Source organism: Dipodomys spectabilis, unplaced genomic scaffold (assembly GCF_019054845.1).
Source record: "Dipodomys spectabilis isolate Male_0828 unplaced genomic scaffold, ASM1905484v1 ptg000071l, whole genome shotgun sequence".
Classification (NCBI taxonomy): domain Eukaryota; kingdom Metazoa; phylum Chordata; class Mammalia; order Rodentia; family Heteromyidae; genus Dipodomys; species Dipodomys spectabilis.
Genome location: NW_024870748.1, coordinates 7,136,387 through 7,162,126, shown reverse-complemented (window position 1 = coordinate 7,162,126; position 25,740 = coordinate 7,136,387). Strand labels below are relative to the sequence as shown.

The 25,740-nt window shown below is 45.5% G+C and overlaps 1 protein-coding gene across 2 annotated transcripts in view; it reads right to left on the bottom strand.

Annotated features, from left to right (window-relative positions):
* Positions 1 to 5,654: 5,654 nt before the first annotated feature.
* Bcorl1 (BCL6 corepressor like 1) overlaps positions 5,655 to 25,740 on the bottom strand; it is an 81,146-nt gene continuing 61,060 nt past the window's right edge. For both annotated transcript variants that reach the window (XM_042682447.1, XM_042682448.1), the window contains 5 exons: positions 25,439 to 25,605; positions 24,200 to 24,345; positions 13,556 to 13,633; positions 12,404 to 12,554; positions 5,655 to 7,927 (listed from right to left, as the gene is read on the bottom strand). In XM_042682447.1, coding sequence (XP_042538381.1) covers positions 7,645 to 7,927; positions 12,404 to 12,554; positions 13,556 to 13,633; positions 24,200 to 24,345; positions 25,439 to 25,605 — 825 coding nt within the window. In that variant the 3' untranslated portion in view covers positions 5,655 to 7,644. The remainder of the gene's footprint in view (positions 7,928 to 12,403; positions 12,555 to 13,555; positions 13,634 to 24,199; positions 24,346 to 25,438; positions 25,606 to 25,740) is intronic.

The window sequence follows — 25,740 nt, the reverse complement described above, 5'->3', positions numbered from 1 at the left end:
CCAGGCAGGAACGTCCATGAAACTCTTATCTCCAATAAACTGCCAGAAAACCGGAAGTGGTGCTGTGGCTCAAATGGTAGAGCGCTCGCCTTGAGCTGAACAGCCGAGGGACAGCGCTCAGGCCCAGAGTCCAAGCCCCAGGACCGACATAAAAAAATGTACATAAAGACACAGAATGGGCAAGAGATGGCCCTGCCCCCCACTACTCCACAGAAATTCATCATTCCATAGGCCATGAACACTATCATGGGAAAATCTAAGTCTTTTCCACAGTCCTTGGCCCCTGTGAGCCCACACTAGCTAAGCACCTCTCCCATTATCCTCTTTGTTCCTGTGTGGGCTCCTTAGCTCCCTTTTCAATGCAGTGGTACCTCAAGTGTCTTCTTGTTCTCATGGCCCAGCTCTTTGAGATGAATTTTAAATCCAGAGCCTGCTTTACTTCTAAGCCCCTGGCTCATGCTCTAACAATTCACTGGACATTTGTCCCTAAAATCGGTCAGTCTTCACGGATGTTTAAAATTCCACACTCACAAAAAGATAAGCAGATCATCAAGACTTGCCTCTTTCTGTTAATAATGGCACCATTTCCCTGATTTTGTAAGCTTCAAATTTCAGAGCTACTAATGACTACCTTCACTTAACCCTTACCCTCTCCCCCATCCTCTGAAGTCCAGTGAGGTTCCAATGCCTTTAAAATGTGGTCCGTGTTCCATATGCACAAAAGCTCCTACCTAGCTAGCTCATTGTATCCAGAGCTCTCACCTTCGTGGACACATCAGTGTGATCTGTCCCATTACCTTCCCTTTGTCAGAGCAGCTGCTAAAGAGCCTTCAGCAATTCCTGTTGGCCTACAGGAAAAGAGTGTTGAACACATCCTCCAATCCCGTCTAGAGGCCCAGCATTAGCCCTTTAGTTGCTCAATCATGAGGTTCTGCAGCAGTTCTGCAGGAAGGATGGCTCAAGGTAGCAATTCCAGGAATCAGCCCTCTTCGTCACACAAGACGTCAAATCCTTGGCCCTTCCCCACTGGATAATAGCTGTTACCCCCCAGCCCACTCATACTGTGGTCTATACCACACAGTGTACTGCTCCAAACAGATGGATTTGCTGGCCTTTGAATATGCCTCTATTGAAAAGTTCCCACCTATACTTTTTCCTTTACTGGATTCTACTCAACTCAAATGCTGTTTGTATCCTCCTAATACCAATGAAAAGTTGTATCTGTGTTTCCAGACTCAGTTCATGCAAGCTGCCTCCCACAAAGCCTCTCCTTCAGTTCTTTTTTTTTTGTCAGTCATAGGGCTTGAACTCAGGGCCTAGGCTCTGTCCCTGAGCTTTTTTCACTTAAGGCTAGTGCTCTGCTACTTTGAGTCACAGCGCCACTTTTGGTTTTCTGGTGGTAAATTGGAGACAAGTCTCATGGACTTTTCCTGATGAGGCTGGCTTCAAACCATGATCCTCAGATCTCAGCCTCCTGAGTAGCTAGGATTACAGGCGTGAGCCACCAGCAACCAACTTGAGCTCTTTAAACTCATTGTAATTGCCACTCTATGGACATGAAAGGCCTGTGACATGTTTATCAGTATTACAAGGTTACTTATACATTCAGTAGCCGGTGCCCATTTAGTCTCTAATCAGTGTGCTGCTTTCTGAGGGACAGTGGGGACTATTCCCACTGAGTAGGTCACACTGCCAATCAGAGGAGCACCCATGAGTGGCTCTGATCGAGGTGGTGGGAGATGGGAACCAAACATTGAGGTAGGTGATCTCTGACTTCTCCTTTGCACAGACACAATTCACTAGGTGTTCCACTGTCCAGGGCCTGTCCTCCCTTCGTTCAGTGTCCTCATGGCACCCCCCCCCACCTCAACCTCCATTTTAGCACCGAAGATTTGTTAATGCTTTGAACATCCTCTGCTTCTAGATGAACTTCCCTGACCAGTTCCTACTCACAGTTATTAAACTAGGTAACCCGATAAAGTCACCTGTGCCGAAATAGTTATGGGAGAGGGTGGGAGAACATTAAGAGACAGGTTTGCTTTTACCAGGCACACATAGCAACAACATATTTGCTTTTGCAATGGTTTAAATCAGTCAGAGTGAAGCATAAATCTCTCCTAGCAGCCGATATGTTACTCTCTCTTCTGGGCTCCCGCAGCACTTTGTATTTATCTCCTATGTCAGCATGCAGCACATTGTAGTTCCTTAACTGTCTTTCTGTATGTTTCTCCTGCAACGGACTGTGAGCTCGTCAAGGACAGGAAGTGTGCGTTAATCACTGATGCATCCCTGCCTGGCACAGTGCCTGACACACAGTAGGTGCTCAATAAATATTTATTGAAAGGAAGAATGAGTCCTGATTCCAATTATGGGGACTTATTCTCTATCTAAGGGCAGGCACGAGGAGAGGGAGAAGGCCAATCAGTACTGGGGAGCTTACACAGCTTTTGGACTCTTCATATAACACTATGCAGCTACCCCTGGGCCACAGGGTTCACAAGGAGCCCAAGATTGCTTCCAGTTATGCTCTGCTACCACCAGAGGCCACTGGCTACTCTTGAATTCCTTCCTTTTGCCATTGCTTCCTTCTAGGAACTGCCTCACTAGTATTTCCTCATCTCTGAGTGCTACTGAAGTGGGAATGTCAACGCTGGTGGGCTGCATGGGACAAGAAGTTATTCTCATGGTCGCAAACCTGATTCCCTCACGTGTATTCTGAAAGAAGGAAGTTGCCTTTGGCTCCCAAGTGGTGGGGCCTGGGATGAGAATCATTCCTTCCAGTTTGGGCCTTTGACATGCTGGATGTGGTCAATGTCCAGCAGGTGACGCTCTCGAGCCAGCAATGGCGGACAGGCAACTAGGCGGAACCCGGGCGAAGCTCCTAGGGCGGGGCGTACCGCTCCCCACCCTCTCCCCCGCCCCGGGCGGGCCTCTTCTGTCACGGACCCTGGACGTTTCTCCCACCCCGGCCAGCCCCCTATTGCTCCAAAGCTTAGAACTTTCCCCTTGTCTGTCGCCCCCCTTTGCTTTCTGGGGGGAGAATTTAGCAATCCACGGAAACGCCTTTTCCCCATTGGCCAGTCGTGCTTTCACTCCGCCCCTTGGATCCTCCCCCCCGCCCCCACCACCTCTCCCGCCTTCTGAGACCAGCAGGTGAGCACGTTGCAGGCCAGGCCTTCAGCTCTGTCCAGAGCCCACCAGCAGACCAGAAGAAACTTGTCTCAGACTAGGGGCTAGCTGGCTCCGAGTCTGGTCCACTCTTCATTCGGGCCTACCTTTAGCGCTGCTGTTTTCCTGTTTGAAACCGGAGGCACGGTGATATGCACTTGTCAGCAGCACGTGCCAGGAAGGGCTGCGCAGGGCCCAGGAGGCATTGCTCACAGCTCGCAGCTCGCAGCTCGCAGCGGCTGGACACTGCAGTGGTTAACCTTGCTCTCTGTGGAAACTCAGATGCTCAAGCCAGTCGGCTCAAGGACTTCAGGTCTCTCTTTAGCAAATGGAGGATACCTTTGGGCAGACATGTCCACCCTTCCCATTTTTCCCAAAACACACATCCAAGCCCCCGCAAATGTTCACTTCCCAGTTACCAATTTACTGCTCAATCCACCTCTCATCTACCACACATCATACAGGCATCCCGACATGATCCCCACTCCAGGACTAGCGACATGAGCAGGAGCTCTTGCAGACCTGCACTCTACTGTGAAGATCGTCCTTAACTGTAGATGGATGAGTGACAAAGAGGAACTAAGAACACCTAAACAGCCTTATTTCATCCTCAGTATGATTGTCACCTATCAACAGGTTGCTAAACTGGCAAGGAACAATAAAGCTCTAAAAGATAAGGTACTCATCCATGGTGGGGTAACACAGTGGTGGTGCTGGGTCTTTCTGGCACCACACTGGAAACATTGGGACACCATCAATAGGTCACTAATCAGAGGCTACAGGCAGGAATGTAGATCTAGGATCAGTTCTTACCTCCTCAATCCTTCCATTCCAGCAGAAAGGCAGGTCATTGGGTAAGATGAAGGTAAAGGAACCCGGAAGCATGAAAACAAGAAACTTCTATTTGGTTCTGCTTTCTATTCTCCTCCTTTTTTGGTCTTCAAGCCTTGGCTCAGCTTGTTTAAACTTGTCCCCAGTTTAAACATTCCCTGTCAACTCTTAAGACCTAGTTTTATGCTTAATTATTCATTAGGCATTATCTCTCCCATTCTTTCTCCCCAGCCACCCAGATGCCCTTTTCCAGCTCTTTGAGCTCTCATGGCATTCTGGGCCTGGGTGAATCCTTACATTTACCACGTGGCCTTTTGTGATCTGACATGTCTGACTTTTTTATTTGTCAGTTGTGGGCTTGAACTTTGGGTCTGGGCCATGTCCCTCAGCTCTTCAGCTCAAAGCTAGTACTCTACCACTTGAGCCACAGTGCTAGTTCCTTTTTTTTTTTTTTGAGTGGTTTATTGGAGATGAGTCTCAGGGCCTTTCCTGCCTGGGCTGGCTTTGAACCTCAACCCTCAGATCTCAGCCTCCTGAGTAGCTAGGATTACAGGCGTGAGCCACCAGCACCCAGCATGTCTAATTTCTTACCTGTATGTTCCAGATAGGACCAACAAAGGTCAGAACTACTATGGGGTAGCTTGTGATTACCTTGGGATCAGAAAGTGTGAAAGAGAAGGCCAGTAAATACAAATAATGTTGGGGTTCAAATGCATGATATCCTTATAATCTGGAGAGAATGATGCAAGTTTAAGGAAGCTTCTGAGGCTGGAGCAAGGAGACCAGGTCACAGTTCACTCCTGGGATGGCTGGATTCCTGTCAGCTAGCCAAACAGACCTCCTAGATATAAGCCTAAATTAGGCCAGGCATGGAGGTACACACCTATAATCTCAGCACTTGGAGGCTCAAGCAGAAGGACCAAGATTTCTCAAACTAGATCAGCCTGAATTTCACAGCAAGATTCAGTCTCAAAAAAGACAGGAGGAGGAAGGGAGGTATGCTTCAGCCTCAGACTTTCAATATCCCCTTTTCCTCAGCAAGTAAGGGACACATTCTGGAGCCTGTAATGAGAATCACCACTTTCCTCCCACTTCCCAAAGTGGAAGGAAGATCTATAAAATCTAGGCTGAATGTCCTGTCTTCAGAGTGGCTGGGTCCTGAAGGACTAAACTGTGAAAGGCCAGCACTGGGCAGGTGGGCAGGGAAAGCATTGGCACAATGGCCAGGGTGAGGGCAGGGCTAGGATCCCACAGCATAGCCGGTAGGTAGTCCAGGGCAGGCAGATGATTTCTTTGGGATGTTTCCTCACTGTTACCACAAAGGGCACCTCCCCTAGTCCTGCTACTCCTATAACAAACAAGGAATTCTCTTGGTACATACCTTCACAGCAAAGCAACGTAAGTCATACATTCAATTTTCCCCATCCGCCAAGCCCTTGGGATTTGTCTCTGCCTTTCCTTGTCTTTCCACATCATGACCCAGTGACCCAAATGTTTATGAGTCACACCACTATGCCTTCACCCACTGCACCCTTAGGGACCATAACTAACAAGCAGGAATGAGAGTCCCTTGTTTACCGAACGCAGATGCCCATCTTTCTTAAGGCTCAAAAAGCCATGAAGAAGATAAGCAAGAAGAGAGACCAGAGACAAAGGCCCTGACACAGGTTATTCAGTATGCAAGTGTTTTTTTGACTCCACAGCCAGTTGCTTAATGAAACATAAAAGGGCAGCCAGAATACACACCCAAATGCAAAAAAGTAAAGGCAAACATAAAACATAAAATAAACCACACAATATCATGAACCCCAACAAAACTAAAAAATTGAAATCCAAAACCCCTCAACTTTATATATACACATATATACTCATACATATGCATATATATAATTTGTTTTTGTTAGAAAGGGAGAACAATTGTTCAAAATCAACTGGGCAGGATGATGGGGCTGGGGAGTTGTCCTACAGAAGGGGGCCCAAAAATTCCCCCAGGAACAAAGAACACAATACAAAGAAAATAACCATCAATGCTCCTGAATAGGTCAGGAACTTCCAGAGAACAGATTGTCCCATCCTCAAACTGGCTTTTTTTTTCCTTTTTTTTTGTCTTTTTTTTTTTCCATTTTCTTCTTTTGTTGTTGTTGTTTAGCACCTGTACAATAAAAATGTACCATCTCCAACCAGAGCCAGCCACAGTGAGGCCCTCTTGCCTTTGGATGGTACACACTCTCTACAAGGATTGTTCGGAAAAATAGCAATCGGTAGAAAAATAAGAACAAGAGTGGGAAAGACAATAGCACAGAGGGAGCAGGGACATCCTCCTCCTCCCTCCCTTCCTCTGTTGCAGAGCAGATCCAACATTGGAGGCCTAGAGATCCACAGGGAGGCCTGGAGGGCACACACTTAGTCCTAGGACCCCAGCAATGGCGCCCAGGCTGGAGATTGGTGTCCTGCCCTCATCACCTCAGAAACAGGTGGTGCCCGATCACACATCTGGCAGTCAATCTTCGAGCCCTCTACAGATTTCAGAGGAGAATGGGGGGGGGGGGCGGGGACAGAGATAAAGGAGGGAGAAAAAAGAGGTGCTGTGAGTCTGGGAAGGGGGTAAAGATGGGGATGAGGGCTGGGAGGGGAGAGGCTCAGTGTGTGGAGGATGGGACATCAGGGTTAGGGTGCTGCAAGGCAAAAGATTCAAGAATAAACCCACATTGTGCACTCTGAGGGGTGCAGGGAAGAAAGCAAGGGAGGCACCTTCATCCCCCGAGTCCTAGTCTCAAAACTCTCCTTTTCTTAGAGTAATTCAGGAACCCCTCACCCCACAATTCTCCTCTCACTAGTAAACACTAATCTCAAGATGGCAGGGCTGTTGCAAAGTGGAGGAAGAAGAAAATCTGGCAGGGGAGGGGGAGCACCAAAGCCTCAGGATTTACCCCCAGTCCCCCCAGCTCTGTGTCAGCAGCAGCCAGCTTGTTTACTCACACTAATGTCCTCTACCCTTCCCCAATGGTGGGAAACCAAGAGTCGAAATAACTGTCAGAGGAAGGGAGCAGCCCAAAGCTTATCCAGGAAGAAAGAAAGGAGGTAAAGAAAGTCCCTCAATACAACAAGTTGTCTCAAATTGTCACAGTGATACAGACTTATCAGAAACCAATGAAACAATACAAATTAAATACTAATAAAATAAATACTATGGAAGACAGAAGAGCACAGGGGGATGGAGGGAGGGCGCTTAGAGATTTGGGCTTTTCTTATTTCTCTTCAGGACAAGCTGTGGCCACCAGGCCCAACATTGGTCTTGGTCATAAGCAGAGGGACCAGTCCAAGGGGTCCTGGCGCCACCTGTCACCATCCCTGGATCTCTTGTCTTCAGATGTGGAGTTCAACTTTCCACTCCCATCACCAACCACAACAACAATGATGATGACAGGGAGATGAGAACTAACTGTAACAACAACAAAAATAAAACAAACCAAACCAAACAAAAAAAAATCCAGTCACTAATGCTGGCATTGATAAGGCGGCTTCTTGTTGGTCCATATTATTGCCTCATTCTGCAGTCTGGTGCTCGGTGGAGGAAGACATGGGAGGTGAGGGAAGGGTGAACCCAGGAGGAGAAAGAAGAACAGGGGGGAAGCTGTTTCCCCGTCAACTGTTCCAAGACTGGAATTCCACCTCAGACCCTAGGAGCCGCAGCAGCTCAGGCTCATAGCGCACCAGCTCCACAGTCTCAGAGGAGCCTGGGGGAGACCTGTCCTCCAGGCCTCCGGGCCTCTCGGCAGGGGTCAGCAGCTGACTGGAGGCCACCTGCCTGTGGAACTCAGCTTTGGGCAGGGTGGTGATTTCCAAGTGTGGGAACCGGGCCTGAAAGATCCTGGAGGAAAGCTTCAGCCTCTTCAGGACATCGGTGAAGAGGAACCAGTTGCAGGGCCTGAAAAGGCAAGTACAGAAATTAGGAAAGCATACCTGTAATTCTGGATGCTCAAGAGGCTAAAATCTGAGGATTGTGGTTCGAAGCCAGTCTGGGCAGGAAATGCTGTGAGACTCTATGTCCCGTGAATCATTAAAAAGCCAGAAATGGAGCTGTGGCTCAAGTGGAAGAACACTAGCCTTGACTACAAACTGCTCAGTGACAGCACCCAGGCCCTGAGTTCAAGTCCCAGGATCAGCAAAAAAAAAAAAAAGAATGAAAAAAAGAAAAGAAGTTAAGGAAGCAAGGATGGGAGGTTGGGCTGGGGAACAGAAACTTGGGTGCACTAGAAGCTGGCTCTTTCTTTTACTGAGACTCACTGCCCCCTAAAACCACAAACTCTTGAGGCAAGTGTTTTCTCTTGTACCCTACAATGCCTGGCCCAGCTTCTAGCTGAACATCAGTGGGCACTTACCAGTTCTTCTATTAAAACAACAACAACAAGAAGCGGGTAAGAAATTGCCATTCCAGGACTGAAACCCTTAGCAAATTGTACCATGGCTTAACCTGTATCCCTGTGTCCTTAGGACTTATTTTCTCCTCAGCTCCCAACTCCTACAAACCCCATCTAGTTTCCCTTTCCTGTTCTCACTCCTGCTTCCCCCTGCCTCCTTGTTCTCCTAGATTTTCCCCAGCAGAGGGAGAGCCATGGAGAAAGGCCTAAACTGTGGGTAATCCAAAAGGCATTTCTCCTTGGCTCTGGAATGTATTAGCACCGTTGTTTCTGCAGGCCCAGGGCTCACATTACAGCCAGTCTGCCCTTGTAGAGCACACCCGACTGGGCGGCAGCCTGGGGACAGCTGGGTGGGGTGCTGGCCAAACACACTGACTAAACAGGAAGAAACACTGCACCCTCGTGTTAGTGGTTTACAGGGCTCTCTCTCTCTCTTTCTCCTGCCATTCTACGGTGTCAGTTCCAGCTGTGGCCACTTCTGGCCTAGAAGACACTGTCAGACCCCAACTGGCTTCCCTTTGCCAATAGTCACCCTTCTGTACCCAACTCATCCTTGTAGGATCCTCAGTTACAAGTAGTGTTCTAACAAGAAAATCTGACCCTTTAGTCCCCCACTGAACAGTTTTCAATGGATCTCTAGTACCTCTAGGAAGTAACTCTGGATTCTTTTATTTTCTTGAAAAGGTATCACTATGTAGCCTAGGCCAGACTAGAACTCTGATCTTTCTGCCTCAGCTTCTCAAGTACTAAAATTATAGGCATGCACCACCATACCCAACTCTAATTCCTTAGCACAATATTAAGTAAAATCTTCCCTAAATAACCCTGTTTGACCTCTTTACCCTAAGCTGTAACCCCTTCCCCATGTACAACTAATGTGTGCCAATTTAAAAAAATCATTTAAGCCAGGCATCCTAGTCATCATGCCTGTAATCCTAGCTACTAGGTGGCTGAGATCTGAGGATTATGGTTCAAAGCCAGCCAGGACAGAAAAGTCCATGAGAATCTTATCTCCAATGAACCACCAGAAAACTGGAAGTGGCATTGTGGCTCAAAGTGATTAGAGAGCTAGCCTTGAGCAAGAGTTCAAGCCCCACGACCAACAACAACAAAAATCATTTAAAAAATAGAACTCGGTAAGGGGAGGTACAGAAATGGAGGGACTAAGGGTGAACAAATGCAGCAGTGGTCTTACTGGATATTATGTTTCAAATGAACTATACAACTTCTGGGTAGGAATGGGAGGGAAAAACTGGGAGAGAGCAAGGAAAGGGGTGACATTGTTCAAAAAGAAATGTACAGTACTCATTACCTGGCTTATGTAACTGTAACATCTCTGTACATCACTTTTATAGTAACAATAAACTAAAATAAAAAAATAAGTGAAGTATGTCTCAGGTGTAAGAGCACCCACCTTAAATGACAAAGTCAAGCAAGATGCAAGGTTCTGAGTTTAAACCCAAATACCAGCACCAAAAAAAAAACAAACAAAAAACCATCTACGTAGGCTCAGGAGGTAGCTTGCCTAGTTTGAGGCCTTTGGTTCAACTCCCAGCAACATGCAAAAAAGAAAAAAAAAAACAAAAAACAAAAATGGTATTGGAGCTGGGCACCGGTGGCTCACACCTATAATCCTAGCTACTCAGGAGGCTGAGATCTGAGGATGGCAGTTCAAAGCCAACCCAGGCAGGAAAGTCCGTGAAACTCTTATCTCTAATTAACCACCAGAAATCTGGAAGTGGTGCTGTGGCTCAAGTGTTAGAGTGCTAGCTTTGAGCTGAAGAGCTGAGGGACAGAGCCCAGGCACAGAGTTCAAGTCCCATAACTGGAAAAACAAACAAACAAACAACAACCACAAAAACAAACAAAAAACGGTATTGGCTAAACATCATGATAGCATGTCTAGCCAGACCCTGACCCACAATCCCTATGTTGTAAATTCAACATTTCTTCAACAAAATGGTCAACTGTCAAGTCACACATTAGGAGTGGAGTGTTTTAGATTAAGAGATCTTAGCTCCTTAGTAGCTAAGATTACAGGTGTGAGCCACCACTGGTGTCCAGCTTCATTTGCTGTTTTTCAAAATAGGATCTATATTTTAAAAATTGATACCAAAGAAAAATTATCCTTGACCTTGTACTACCACTTTTTAAAAATGGGGCAAACTCTTCAGAATATATCTGTTGGTACCTAGAATCTAGTCATGTTTAGATGATTGAGAAAGTGCTTCTGAAACCTATAGGATCTCAGAGTCACTACTCCCTATAGTTTCTCTTTTTCGGAGCAGGGTCTCACTATATAGCTCAGGCTGGCCTCCAACTCTCAGCCTCCATAGAGCATGGATTACAGGTATGCACCACTCACTACTTCTTAAAGACCCCCAAACATTCACAGTGTGCTGTAGCTGTGGAAAAGGGTAGTTTCAGAACAAGTGCTGGAGGATGCCACATGAGGAAGCCAGTCCTGACAGTACCCAGTTCTTAGCTGGTAATATGCTTGGTCGCCCATGATCTTGTCTGCACCTGAAGCAGACAACCTGGTCCTTTTACTGCCTGTGGCCCAAGATCTTGTTTCAGAGTAGGAGGTACTGAATGCTTTGGAGGAATTAATTAACTGTGCAATACTATATCCTAGAGGCCTGACCCCACCCTCAGGGATCAGCTTCTGCCCAGAAGAATAAGGACCAAAACCCCCTGAAACTTGAGCCCCACTGGTGTCATCATATAGGCTTTTAAAAATTCTTATCAGGCTGTGGGGGAAGGGATGCAAAGAAACTGGGGTCTAGAGATGAGTGTGATGCAACCCGGTCCATCACTCACTCAGGTCCCCATATTGTGTAAACATGCTAATTTGCTGCTTTTCTTTTTTTTTTTTAGTGTGTGTGTGTGTGCACGCACGCATGTGCTAGTCCTAGGGCCTGAATTCAGGGTCTGGATGCTGTCTCTTGAGCTATTTTATCCAAGGCTACCATTTTACCACTTGAGCCACAGTTCCACTTCTGGCTTTTTGGTGATTAATTGGAGATAGGGCTCACAGACTTTTCCTCCCTAGGTTGGCTTTGAACCATGATTCTCAGATCTTAGCTCTTGAGTAGCTAAGATTACAGGTGTGAGCCACCACTGGTGTCCAGCTTCATTTGCTGTATTTCAAAATAGGATCTATATTTTAAAAATTGATACCAAGGAAAAATTATCCTTGACCTTGTTTGTAATGCTATTTAGAAACTACCTGATGATGGAGGCTAAGAAGAAAAGGACAAATGACCCTGACTTTTCATTCTCCTACTCAGCACTTTCCCAAGCTGATACAAAGGGAAATGCAACAAAATCTACGGCCCCACAGGCTATCAAACTTTTTTCTGAGTCATAAAATAATTGTAAGTTGGACTCAGTTGAAGACTAAGTGTCAAGGATACTCTGTTCTCTGAAAATGGGTGATCCCCATTATCATCTGCACAGTCATCTGAGCTAGAGTGCTGATCACCTGGCCAACATTAAGGCTATGAGAAATGGGGTTGTGAATTGCTTAAGGACCCTAGTGGCTCTACAGCTATGGCAACCATATGTCCTGGTTTTTTCCCAGAATCTCAATTGCAAATATTCTGTCTGGCTCTTTCCAGAAACCACAAAAATGTTCCAGAGATTCTAATAGTTCAACCGTTGAAATATCTCCCAGATTATCTCTTATACACACTTAACAGTAAACAAAACTTGCAGAGGGTAAAACTAGATTTGGGGCTTAGGAATTGCATACAATGGAGAGATACAGTACAGATCTAGAGGTCTATGTACCTCTAGTTTGAGTGGTAAGTTCCGCTCCATCTGCTACAAGATCAAGCTAGCTTTGTCAAGTGCTATCTTTCCTATGCTCTAGCACTCATTTACTTGGGCCCTCTCCTGGAGAGCTTCACCATGCCTGGGAGGCTGGCCAGTAGTTGCTAGGATCCCGGTACGTGTTCCCTGTAGACCTCACACACACTTACCCTCGGGACACTGACACTTGAAGATTGTAACAAGGAAGAAGAGGTTTGTCTGAAAGTTCAAACATGAAGTCATCCTCTTCCACCTCTTCTCCTTGCTCAGAGCTCCCAGGAGGATTATTCAGGAGGTCACAGGCAAACCCATCTTTTTTCTCTGGAAGGCAGGTACACACGGGATTAGGACATAGATACAGGCACAAATTAAGGGAAAAGAAATGCTCTAAAACTAGATAATGGAACTTTTTTAGGGAGCTGCTTAAGAGAAAAATGAGCAGGTCACAGGTCTGAAGGTGAGGTCAAGACTGGTTGACCCCAGTGGCTCACATCTTTGAGAGGACACAAGAAAGTTTTAGTCCTACAATGAAAAATAGTTTGTGGCCAGAGATTCATTATATTCCCTTACCCTCCAATGAGAAAAAGCCTGGTGATGCAAAGGATAACCCGTTCAGCTGCAGGAGACAGAAACCTGATCAGTAGTCAAGGGCAAGGTGAAAACACCCACCCTTATCTGGCTACAGATTTCTAAAGGTGCCTCACTGCCAGCTCCTGAATTCCAGAGACTCAGGTGGTTTACTTCCTCAGGCCTGTACTTGGGAGTGGCCTGTTGAGTTTCTAACTCAGATTAGGGATGCTTAGGTCCTTTAATCTTTGGCCTTTGACCCGTTGGACAACTACCACAGAAAAAAGGTATGCTGACTCTCCCGAGAGAGGAAAAAGCTTAGGCCTGAGGACTAGCTATTTCAGAAACCAGGTGTATCACATGGGAGCAAGGGAGGGAGAGAACTAAAGCTGTTACACAAGGAGGTGAGTTCTTCTTAAGTGCTCGTAGGGGCTTCTGGAGGGATTAACAGTAAGCAAGAGACAGGAAGAAGATCTTAGGAGAGAGAGTTTATGAAGGACCCAAGATGAGGAGTTGTAGAGGGATAGGGAAGGATGACTTTATCCTCATCAGTATGTGATCTCCTCCTGATTCAGGTGAGTGAGGTCTGAATCTCAGGGAAAGTTAGGGCTCAGTATGAAAGAGCCTGTAAGCTACTGACAAAGAGAGATAGCTACTTCTGCAGGGTTACAGATACCTTTGAGAAGAATTAATGAGACCCAAACCAGCCCCCAGCCCCCAATCCCTGAATGGGATTCTTCACACTTAGAACTTACCCAGCACAGAACTGCTGTAAAAATCCCAGGACACACCAGGATCACCCTCGGCTCGGCCCTGAAGATCAGACAGGTGATCTGAAAAAAGAAGAGAAGGTGGTAACCCTAAGCAGATAGGCTGAAGAGGGAATGTGATGGAATGTCAGTGCATATGGGGCTGAGGGAATGAATGGAAGGAAGAAGGAAAGACAGCACAAGGAGCCAGAAGTGACCAGAAAGAGAGCTACTTCCTGCTCCCAGTCCAGAAATTGCAAACCACCAGCCAGGAGCCTAATCTAAGCCAACTGACTACCTGGAATCTAGCCCAATAAAAGAAAAAAGATTCTTAGGGCTGGGAAGGTGGCTCAGTGGTAGAGCGCTTGCCTTGCATGCCTGAGGTCCTGGGTTCGATTCCTCAGCACCACATAAGCAAAAAAGAAAAAAGCCGGAAGTGACACTGTGGCTCAAGTGGTAGAGGGCTAGCCTTGAGCTGAAGAGCTGAGGGACAGTGCCCAGACCCAGAGTTCAGGCCCCACTACCGGACCCCCCCCCCCAAAAAAAGAAAAAGATTCTTAGCTGGGCACCGGTGATCATGCCTATAATCCTAACTACTCAGGAAGCTGAGATCTGAGGATTGTGGTTTGAAGCCAGCCTGGGGAGGAAAGCCTGTGAGACTCTTATCGCCTTAACCACCAGAAAACCACTTTGGCTCAAAGTAGAAGAGCGCTAGCCTTGAGTGGAAAAAGCTCAGAGACAGCACCTAGGCCCTGAGTTCAAGCCTCATGATGGACAGGGCAGAAAAAAAACAAAGGAAAAGATTCTTGACAGGAGCTGGTGGCTCTTCTCTATAACCCTAGCTACTCAGGAGATTGAGATCTGAGGGTCATGGTTCAAAGCCAGTATGGGCAGGAAAGTCTGTGAGACTTTTTTACCTCCAATTAATTATCAAAATGCTGGAAGGAGAGCTGTGGCTCAAGTGGTAGAGTTCTAGTGAAGCACAGAAGTTCAGGAACAACACCCAGGACCTGAGTTCAAGCCCCAGGACACACAATCTCTCTCTCTCTCTCTCTCTCTCTCTCTCTCTCTCTCTCTCTCTCTCTCTCTCTTTCTCTCTCTCTCTCTCTCTCATACACACACACACACACACTCCACACACAATTAATTTTAGTCATGGGGCTTGAATTCCAGGCCAGGTGCTGTCGGAGCCACAGTGCCACTTCTAGTTTTCTAGTGGTTAATTAGAAGAGTCTCAATGCCTAGTCTGGCTTTGAACCATGATCCTCAGATCTCAGCCTCCTAGGAGTAGCTAGAATTACAGGTGTGAGCCACCAGCACCCAGTACCCCATCATTTTAAAACTGGTGGATTCACTTAAAATCAGAATGTCCAAACTTTTCATGAAGAAAAAATTCAGAAGATCTTCCAATAGAGCTCTGCATTCCTGCATGTCAACAGTTGGCTGGAGGGAGCCTGGACATGTGTGGGCTCCACATCTCACCCAGCCTCTTTTCTCTTTTACACATCAGTTCCAAGGCATGTAGTTTTGGGACCCCCTTCCTCAAATGGCCTAGGGAATTCCTCTACAAATAGAATCCTGGCCCCATCCCAGGATTTGAGTTCCTGCAAGTCCCAAACTTAATATATCCAGTTATTGACCTTTCCACATTAAAGTTAGCTAAGAAGCTGAAGATGGAGCTCAATGTACATGCTTAGTACATGCACGGTCCTGAGTTTAATTCCCAGTTTCAAAAAGATAAAAATAAAAAAATAAAGCTGTGGGTAGAGGAGGGAAGGGAGCAAAGATTGTATGATAGAGGGCAGAAATTTGTTCTAAGCACACTGTGTGCATATGTGGAAATATCACGGTGAAATTCTGATATAGTACAAACAGATGTTATCTCAAAAAAGTAAAGAAAAAATGAAGTAGAAAAATAAAAAGTGAAGCTGGGCATGGTAGCATGTATCTGGAATTCCAGCACTCAAAAGGCTGAGGTAGAAGGATTGTGAGTTTGAGGTTAGTAAATCTCACACACACACACACACACACACACACACACACACACGCACGCACACGCACACGCACACGCACACACACCCAAAGCAACCTAAAAGTGGTAGCATATGACTGTAATCCCAGCACTAGTGAGGCTGAGGAAGGAAGATCATAAATTTGAGGATAGGCTGCTCTACTTGAAAGTTTATACCCAAAAGAAATGAAGACAAGCATTCAAGTAAAAGACTTAGACACAAAAGTTCATAGTAGCTCCAACTCATGATGGTCAAAAACTAAAAACAGTCCTCCATCAAAGGATGAACAAATAAAAAACAACAATGCAATCAAATATTATACATCCATGAAAAGAGATGACATATTGGTACATGCTAGGACCTAGATGCTTAGATGAAAGAAATCACACACACACACACACAAAACCAGAATGCTAAAATGCCGTGACATGGATGAACCTTGAAAACACGATGCCAAGTAAAGGAAGCCAGTCACAGAGACCACATTATGATTCTATTTATATGAAATGTCCAGAATAGGCAAATTCATAGAGATGGAAAGCAGATAGATGGCTTTGAGGGGCTGGGAGAAAGAGTAAAGAACAGACTGCTAAAAAGGATGGAGTGATAGAATGAGTTAGAATGATAGAAAACTGAAGCCAGATGCGGGTAAGAACTTAACATTATGAAGTTTATCTAAGTGTATAAAGTGGCTAAAATAACACATTTTGTCTTCCATGTATTTTATCACAAGAAAACAACTTTTACTATGCTTGATCTGGGGCTTGAACTCAGGGCCTGGGCCTGCCCTTGAGCTTTTGTGCTCAAGGCTAACACTATATTACTTGAGCCACAGATCCACTTTGGCTTTTTCTGAGTAGTTTATTGGAGATAAGAGGCTCAGAGACTTTCCTGCCCTGGCTGGCTTTGAACCTCGATTGTCAGATCTCAACATCCTGAGTAGCTAGGATAAGAGGCGTGAACTACAAGTGCCTGGCTGAAACAAATTTTAAAAAGTTACCTTTGGTGTTTAGATCTAAACAAAGACTATAGGTCACCGTTAACCTTTTTTTGTGTGTGTCAGTCCTGGGGCTTGAATTCAGGCTCTGGGCACTGTCCCTGGGCTTCTTTTTGCTCAAGGTTAATGTCTACCAATTGAGCTACAGCGTCACTTCTGGCATATTTTTTGGTAGTTAAGTGGAGATAAATCTCACAGACTTTCCTATCTAGGCTGGATTTGACCTGTGATCCTCAGATCTCAGCCTGCTGAGTAGCTAGGATCCCAGGCATGAGCTGCTGGCACCCAGATCCCTTAACCCTCTGGTTTGCTCAGTAGGTAGCACATCATTACCTTAGTCACACCTGGACAACAAGCAGTCCTACCAGCTTCCACAATTCAACAGTGCCATCTGGGGGCACACATGGCCCAGCCATCGCCAATAAATCATTAAGGACAACTGGCAAGCTGAACCATGTGGTTGCCACCAACCCTCAAGTGACACCTGGGTAACAAGACAGGAGAAGGTCCAAAGGGCACAGGTGAGATAAGGGAGCCACCTGCAAATGAAATCCCAGGAGGAAGTTGGCAGCCATTCTGAAAGAAGTGGAGCTCATTTCTTTAAATGGAAAGTATTACCACTACCATCACCACCCAGAGTACCCTCCTTGTGGGGTGTCCTAGCAGCAAGAACTGCCAGCTGTTGCAAGCTACCAAACCTACTCCTTTCAGTCAACTTCTAGGCAACAAAAGGGTCCCCCTTAGTAGGAAAAGGCAGACAGCAAGGAGTTTTCAAAGCAATGGCTGAACAACCAGAATATGAAACCTTTAAGTCATGGATATTAGAGCTTTGGTGTGTTCCATGTAAAACCTGCAGGCTTCTGTGTCACTTGAGAGTTGGAAGCAGTTTCTTCCAGAAACAGCTGCTTGGTAGTTGTGTGTGCTCTGAACCTAACCTTGAGTTTGGTGTTATGGGGGATAAAGGTTTGAGATGGGAAGTTCTCAAGAGGCAGGGAACAGCAATGGTACAGGCTAAACACTATACTGAAAATGAACTATACAACTTTGGGTAGGGGTGGGAGGGAAAAACTGGTAGAGAGCAAGGGAAGGGGTGACATTGTCCAAAAAGAAAAGTACTCATTACCTGACTTATGTAACTGTAACCCCTCTGTACATTGCCTTTATAATAGCAAATAAAACATTTTTAAAGACAGGGTCATGTCTATCTTGTTTGCTATTGTACCTAAACCCAGTGTCTGGCACATAACAAGAGCTTAAGTAATATATGGGGAAGGAAAGAGGAAAAAAGTAAAGACGATGGGGAGGACAGAATCACAAGCAGGTGAGATTATAAAGTGCTTGCTCAAGCAGCATGCCAAAACACATGCACTCAAATGCTGGCTGTGCCCTTTCTCCTACAAGAGGTCACACAAAGATTCCAGCACAGCAGTCCCAGCTCACTGCATTCCTGGGCTCTTCTCTAGGAACTACCTTCAGAGCCTCTGGCACATTCCTCTAATTCTCTCCATTGCCTGCAAATCTTTGTCATGGGCAGGTGAACCTGTCTGTCTGAGACAACCCCATGTAACTGGAATGAGCAAAGAAGCTAAAGTGGGATCAGGCTCTTAAGTGGCACATGGGAGTTACCTGTTCTGGTACTCCTGCAGCTTCAATACATACACGTCATTTATTTACATACAATCAAGATGAACTGTGAGCTACCTTTTTCTTGATTCTTCCTACCTCCATCCAACACAACATTCAATCTTTTACTATTTTGTATATGTGCGTCTATGCCACTCATGAGGCTTGAACTCAGAGCTTGGGTGCTGTCCCTGAGCTTTTGTGTTCAAGGTTAGCACTCTACCACTTGAGGTACAGATCTATTTCTGGCTTTTTTGGTGGTTAACTGGAGATAAGAGTCTCATGGACTTTATTGTTTGGACTGGTTTTGAACTTCAATCCTCAAGATCTCAGACTCCTGACTAGCTAGGATTAAAGTTGTGAGTCCACAGTGCCTGGCCAGTCCTTTACTATTACCATTTCTGTGAAAAAGTACCCTGGGCTCATCCATTCCACTTGTAGGTATACACTTAAGCGGTATGACATGGGGCTGGGAATATGGCTTAGTGGTAAAGTGCTTGCCTAACATGGATGAAGCCCTGGGTTCCATTTCTCAGTACCACATAAACAGAAAAAGCCAGAAAAGGTGCTGTGGCTCAAGTGGTAGAGTGCCAGCCTTGAGCAAAAGAAGCTCAGTGACAGTGCCCAGGCCCTGAGTTCTAGCCCGAGGACTGGCAAAAAAAAAAAAAAAAAAGAGGCATGACAATAGACAACCAAACAAATACTTGTACACGTTCTTCTAGCTGCACTACTGACAATAGCCAGAAGATGGACACAGTCCAATGTCGAGCAATGGATAAACAGATAAACAAGTGGGGTTTTACAATGGAATACTATTCAGTCATAAAAGGGAATGAGTACAGACACATACTAATACATGAATGGGCCTTGAAATCAGTACACTATACATCAGAAGTCAGACACAAAGGCCCTGGGTTGTAGGATTCTGTTTATATGAACTGTTTAGAATAGGTATCTCCAGAGAGCTAGAATGCAAATTAGTGGCTGTCAGGAGTAGGAATGAAAGGAGACAGGGGAGCAAATGCATAATGAGTATAGGATCTCATCTAGGGGTGATGAAAATATTTTGGAGCTAGATAGAGATGTGTATAGAGATGATGGTTCCAATTTAGTGAATGCACTGTCACTAAAATGATTCACTTTTTGCAGATAGTACTGGAAGTTGGACTCAAGGCCTCATACTTATTAAGCTCTCTACCTTGCAAGCTACACCCACAGTCTCACAGTTAGGTACCCACAGTTAGGTACCATAACTGGCAAAAAAAAAAAAGTCTCATGGAATTTCCTGCCCTGGCTGGCTTTGAACCAGGATCCTCAGATCTCAGCCTCATGAGATTTCAGCTAGGATTACAGGCATGAGTTACCAGCACCCAGCTGTAACCATATTTTTTTTTTGTCCTCATACTGGAGCTTTAACTCATGGGCCTGGAACACTTCCTTGGCCTTTCTTTCTTCTTCTTGCCAGTCCTGTGGCTTGAACTCTGGGCCTGTGTGCTGTCCCTAAGCTCCTTTTGCTTAAGGCTCTACCACTTGAGCCACAGCTAAACTTTTGGCTTTTTTGGTGATTTGACTGGAGATAAGAGTCTCACAAGCTTTCCTGTCTGGGCTGGCTTTGATCATCAGATCTCAGCCTCGTTAGTAGCTAGAATTACAGGTGTGAGCCACTATCACCAGCTTGGCATTTACTTTTATAGCTATGCTATAACACTTGAAGCATGCCTCTAGTTCTGCTTTTTTTTTCTGGTAGTTAATTGGAAATAAGAGTCCCACAGACTTTCCTGTCTGGGCTGTCTTCAAATTGCAGCCCTCAGATCTCAGCCTCCTAAGTAGCTAGGATCATAGACATGAGCCACCAGTGCTTGGCTTCAACTGTGCACTTTTCTAAAAATTTATTTATTTTTATTATCTTGAAGTAGTTGTACAAAGAAGGATGCCATTTAACAAAGAAGTTTATGAATACAATGTATTTTGATCAATGACATCTCTTTCAACATTCTCACCTATCTCTCCCTTACCCTAAACTGTTGGCTTTTTTTTTGGTGGTGGGGGGGAATGTCATTCGTGAAGCTTGAACTCAGGGCCTGAAAGCTGTTCCTGAACTATTTTGCTCAAAGCTAGATCTCTACCACTTTTAGCCACAGCACCACTTCCAAACTGTTCATTTTTATCTGATTAATTTTATATTTCATGAATTTTCAACACTTTTTTAAAGCACTTTTGGCATTCCATTTGTAAGAACAGAGCTTTTCAGCTCTGCATGAGTGGACATCGTCAGACTTTCTCTAGTTCCTTGGGTCCCATCACATCCTTTCCCACCTCCTTCAGCTAAGTCACTAGCTGAGGGTCATGAAAGGAGTGAAAAACAACAACAACACAAAGGAGCAGTCTTCAATATAGAGCCATATAGCAGAGGTCTCTGGCAGAAAAAACAAAAACCTGTGATTCAGTAACTTGCTAATAACCCTTTCATCAGTGAAAAGAAAAGCAATCCCTGGACTTTCTCTGATGCCCCAGTCCAAACTGTGACAACTCCTCCAATCCCCACTCATTTCTTCCACTAATAGGCAAAATGAGCCTGTTTTCCTCTGCTAGTCTTTTCTTCAAAGGGTTAACGGTAAATCAGTCACAGTCATTCTACAATTTGGCCCAATGGAGAAGCCTTTCAAAGGCCTCCTGGGGGTTCAGACAGTTTGGTGCTCTAAATCTAAGAATGATATAGAGAAGATTTACTGACTGGCCTCCAGTGCCCAGCACAGCACCAAAAATCTAACAGATGCTCAATAAATGGATGAGCAGACAAACAAATGAGGTAGTACCACTTCAACTTTCATGATCTCAGAAATGGGCCTCACTTGAAGTTAACTCAGGCTAAGAAAATGTATATTGCCAGGTGCTGGTGGCTCAAGCCTGTAATCCTAGCTACTCAAGGAAGCTAAGATCTAAAGCTCATGATTTGAAGCCAGACTGGGCAGGAAAGTCTATGAGACTTTATCTCAATCAACCACCAAAATGCTGAAGTGGAGCTGGGGCTCAAGCAGTACAGTGCCAGTCTTGAGCAAAAAACAAAGCTAAGGGACAGAGCCCAGGACCTGATTCAGGCCCTAGTAACATCCTTCCCCCCCCCCCCCCCACACACACACAAGAAAAGAAAACACACATTTACAACCCTGATCCATCACCAGCATCTTCTGCCAAACAAAAGGACTGACTTCCCGATACCTGTGCCTCTCCTTTGTGTACTTAGAAGACAATTCTCATCCCAGACAAACATTCTAGGACAGGGGCCTTGTGCAAAGTGAAGAAAGCTGTACAGGAGGCATAACCCTCATGCTCAGTTTGTCCACCTGCACAAAACAGAGCCCTTTGTACCCTACAGAGATTCACCTTCATTTTCTGCCCAATGGACTCTCCACCAGAGGAAGATGGAGACAATTAATATACAGAAAGTGTGGTCAAGCAAATGCTTGAGGATGGAAAGCAAAACACTTTTAAAATACTTCAGCCTACTGGGCAAGCTTAAAAAAAATCCAAAGCTCAAGCTTGGCACCAGTGGCTCACGTTTGTAAGCCTAGCTACTCAGGAGGCTGAGATCTGAGGATCATACTTTGAAGCCAGCATGGGCAGAAAAGTCCCTGTCAGACTCTTATCTCCAATTAACCACTCAAAAACCAGAAGTGGAGCTGTGGCTCAAAGTGGTAGAATCTTGGATAAAAGAGTTCAGGAACAGTGCCCAGGCCCTGAATTCAAGCCCCACAACCAACAAAAAAATAAAAAAATCCAAAGTTCAGGCAAATGTACCCAGGTGTAATAGCTAGCAGCAGGCAGACTTCCCTTATCCTCTTATTTTATGTATTCCTTTGTGGCCACTACCCCACATACCTAATAGCTCATGGAGAATGAGTGGGAATGAGTCCAGGGATGAAAAGGAGGAGAGAATTGGATGCAGGTAGCTCACACTTATACTCCTAAACTACTCAGGAGGCTGAAATCTGAAGATCATGCTCCAAGGTAGCCTGAGCAGGAAAATATGTGAGATTCTTATCTCCAGTTAATTACCAACAAAGCCAGAAGTAGAGCTGTGGCTCAAGTGGTAGAGTACTAGCCTTAAGGAAAAAAGTTCAGGGACAGCACCCAGGCACCCAGGCTCTGAGTTCAAGGCCCAGGACCAGTATGAGAGATAGAGAGAGAGAGAGAGAGAGAGAGAGAAACACAGTTCTGGGCTGGAAAGACCCCCAATGATGGATGAGCAACATCATGAATGCACTCAATATTACTGAATTATTCACTTTAAAATCATCATGTTAGGTGAATATTGCTTTGATGTTTTAAAAAGTCCCTGAGTATTATCCTTTCCCCCTCCCCCCTACCTACATGACCTTTGGGCCTAAGTCTCTCTTCCTGGGGCCTGCTGACCTCTGTACATGCCTGACTCCTTTAGGGTATCAGGCCAAGGTTATAGCTTGGCTTATTAGAGCTTTCCACAACAGCCAGATAAAGCTCTTGACTTTGCACAGAGAAGAGATGGCCCAGTCTATAACACTCTATCAGCTTTTGGCTCCCATTAGTAAGCTGGCTGCATGCCTATAAATTGAGAAATACTGACAAGACCTGAATGTATGTGCTCTGCCTGGACAGGCTAGGAGTGTTGCATTCACAAATCTCAGAATCGTGCAACATGGACTAGCATGCAAGTTAGCTAAGGAGGTGTTAGAAGGCTGGCTAGAACTTAGGATAAGTTGACAGAAATAAGTGGGGAGTGCTGGAGACATGACCAAAGTGGTAGAGTTGCTTGCCTGTGAGTGCAAAGCCAAGAGTTCAAACCTTAATACCATCAGATTTTTTTTTGAGGATTAAAAAAAGTAGATCCTAGAGCTGGGCACTGTGCCTATTCAGGAGGCTGAGATCTGAGGATCGCAGTTCAAAGCCAGCCTGGGCAGGAAAGTCTGTGAGACTCATCTCCAATTAACCACCAGAAAACTGGAAGTGGTGCTGTGGCTCAAAGTGGTAGCCTTGAGCTGAAGAGCTCAGGGACAGCACCTAGGCCCAGAGTTCAAGCCCCATGACCAACCAAAAAAAAAAAAGAAAAGTAGATCCTTAAGAGAAAGAAGGGAGAAAGATGCTTATTTCCATTTTGTTGTATGTGTGTGCCAGACCTGGGGCTTGAACTCAGGAACAGGGTGCTGTCCCTGAATATTTTTTGCTCAAAGGCAAGTGCTTTAACACATGAGCCACAGCTCCATTTTTGGATATTTTTTTTTTGTGGTGCTTAATTGGAGAAAAGTCTTAAAACTTTCCTGCCCAGTATGGCTTCAAACCATTATCTTCAGATCTCGGCCTCCTGAGTAGCTAGGTTTATAGGTATGAGCCACCAGTGCCCAGTGCCAATTTTTTAACTACTAGAAAAATGATTTCAACATTCAAATTCCCTTTGGAATTTTAAAGAAGGTACAGAAATGGGTTTATTTGCTTCCTAAGGCAGTCAGAGATTTTTCTTGAACTCAGGGATTGCCAAGACCTTCTAGAGGGTAGTATCTAGTGCAGAGAGGAACCAGGAGTAGTTGTTCAGACAGATAGAGTTTCATGTTGAGCTCTATCATGCTGAAATTCTTGGGATGCACAACAGCGTCACATTCTCCTAGGAATCCAGTGAAGCACAGACAAGGCTTGTATGTAGTTTGACAGTACATGTGTGTGCTGCAGGTAGGAAGAAGCCACAAAGGTATACTCCTGGTGACAGTTCAGCTAAAGGGGCAAATATCATCCCTGGGTCAGAATAAATGAACATCCCAAAGTTTCTTTGGGAGCTGGAAACCTAGAACTGAAGAGAGGAAAATAGGAAAGGCAGCCCTTCTATCTGCTAGCCTGAAGCCTATTCTGCAGAGTTTCATTAGATTGAGCAAAAGTCAAAATCTCCTATCACCCTCTGCTCTCCCCATAGGTTGAACAGTACAGAGGAAACAAATTCAGTGTCTGAGGCTAGTCCCTAGGACACCAGCTGCCAGTCCAACCCATGCTTACCTCTGAGAAAGCGCTTCATGGTGTCACTGCTAGCCAGCTTCATGGCTGTCTGACCTGAGTAGGTAGCCAGTGTGGGATCAGCCCCGTAGGACAGCAGGAGCCAGATAGTTTCCAGGTTGTCATTGACCACAGCATCATGAACTGGTCTGTGGAAGTTACAGAGGGTGATGATAATAGGACCCAAGTGGAACCCGGGCACCTGGGCCATATACTTCTACTTGAGGAAAAAGAATGAAAGGATTCTATGGCAATCTCAGAATAATATGGGCTAAGACAGGACAGGACAGCCACCTCTGGCCCACAACCACCTATCCTAACTGCCCACTACCTTCTTTCTCAGTTCCTCTTCTCTTTCCCATTACTCTCTCTTATCATCTTCTGCATCATGGGACAATCCCTATGGCACAGTGTGGGTTCACTGGTGGTTCTAGAGTCTAGTAGTCAACACTCCATGAAAGAGCTAAAGTTAAAGCAGATGCAAGGAGGAAAAATAGAAGATCCAGGTCACTTCCAAATGGCAGGGATGAGCAGAGTAACTCCACTTACACCACATAAGGCAGTGGCCAGGCAAAGCCTTTTGGTCTGGGTCCTTCTACTTGGTATTCACGTCTGTTTTACCCAGGAAGTAGAACAGAGAACATGTACAATATCTCTAAGACACAGAAGGTATATTTTTTAAAGTGCATAGAGTTCAAATTAGAAAAATCAAATCTAACCCAGAACCACTGTCTAAGGATTGGGAGTTGCCTAGATAACATGACCATGTATTATTTGTCTAGCTCACAGTATAAATGCTATGCTAAGAGCTGCTATTTTGAGTCTTTAAACTCCCATTTCCTGCATGGAGAACAGGAATGTTTCCCTTTTTTTCTCTCCCTACTTTAACCCCATTCTACTAAAATAAATCCTTGCTAACACTTTCCAAAAAAGAAAATTCAAATCTGGAAGGAAGGCCGAGTGGATTCTCTCGTGATAGCTGGAGGGGATGTGATGAGCTGTGGACCACTTCAGTTTCCTGTTAGAGCCAAGATGGACCAGCTATCAAGCAACTCATTGGCTCCTGCTCGAAACCAGTTGGTTCTTCAGTCCGCAGAAGACTTTCTAGAGGCTCCCTGGCAAGAGCTCTGTGCAACTTGCCACTTGCCGTGCTACCAAGGTCTAGGCTGTGGCAAGATCTAACAAGTTGGGGATTGGACCGGGAATAAGGGAAAGGGTGTTGAGGAGGAGCACCCTTCTTGCCTTGTGCCATCCTGTGCACTGCAGTTCACATTAGCCCCATGCTCCAGCAGGATGTTCAAGATGTCAGTCCAGCCCCGGGAACAAGCCTCATGCAGGGCCGTGTAGCCAGCATTATCGCGGTGATTCACATCCTCGCTGTCCTTCTGGAGACAATAGAGAACCACATCCTGTGGGGACACAGACACCTCTGTGAGCAAAGAGAGCTCGAAAATTCTTGACATCATTCCAGTTAAGACTCAAAGCTCCCCAAATGTCTTGAGGAGTCTCACAGCCTGCCCTTCATATGGAGGACTGGAAGGTAC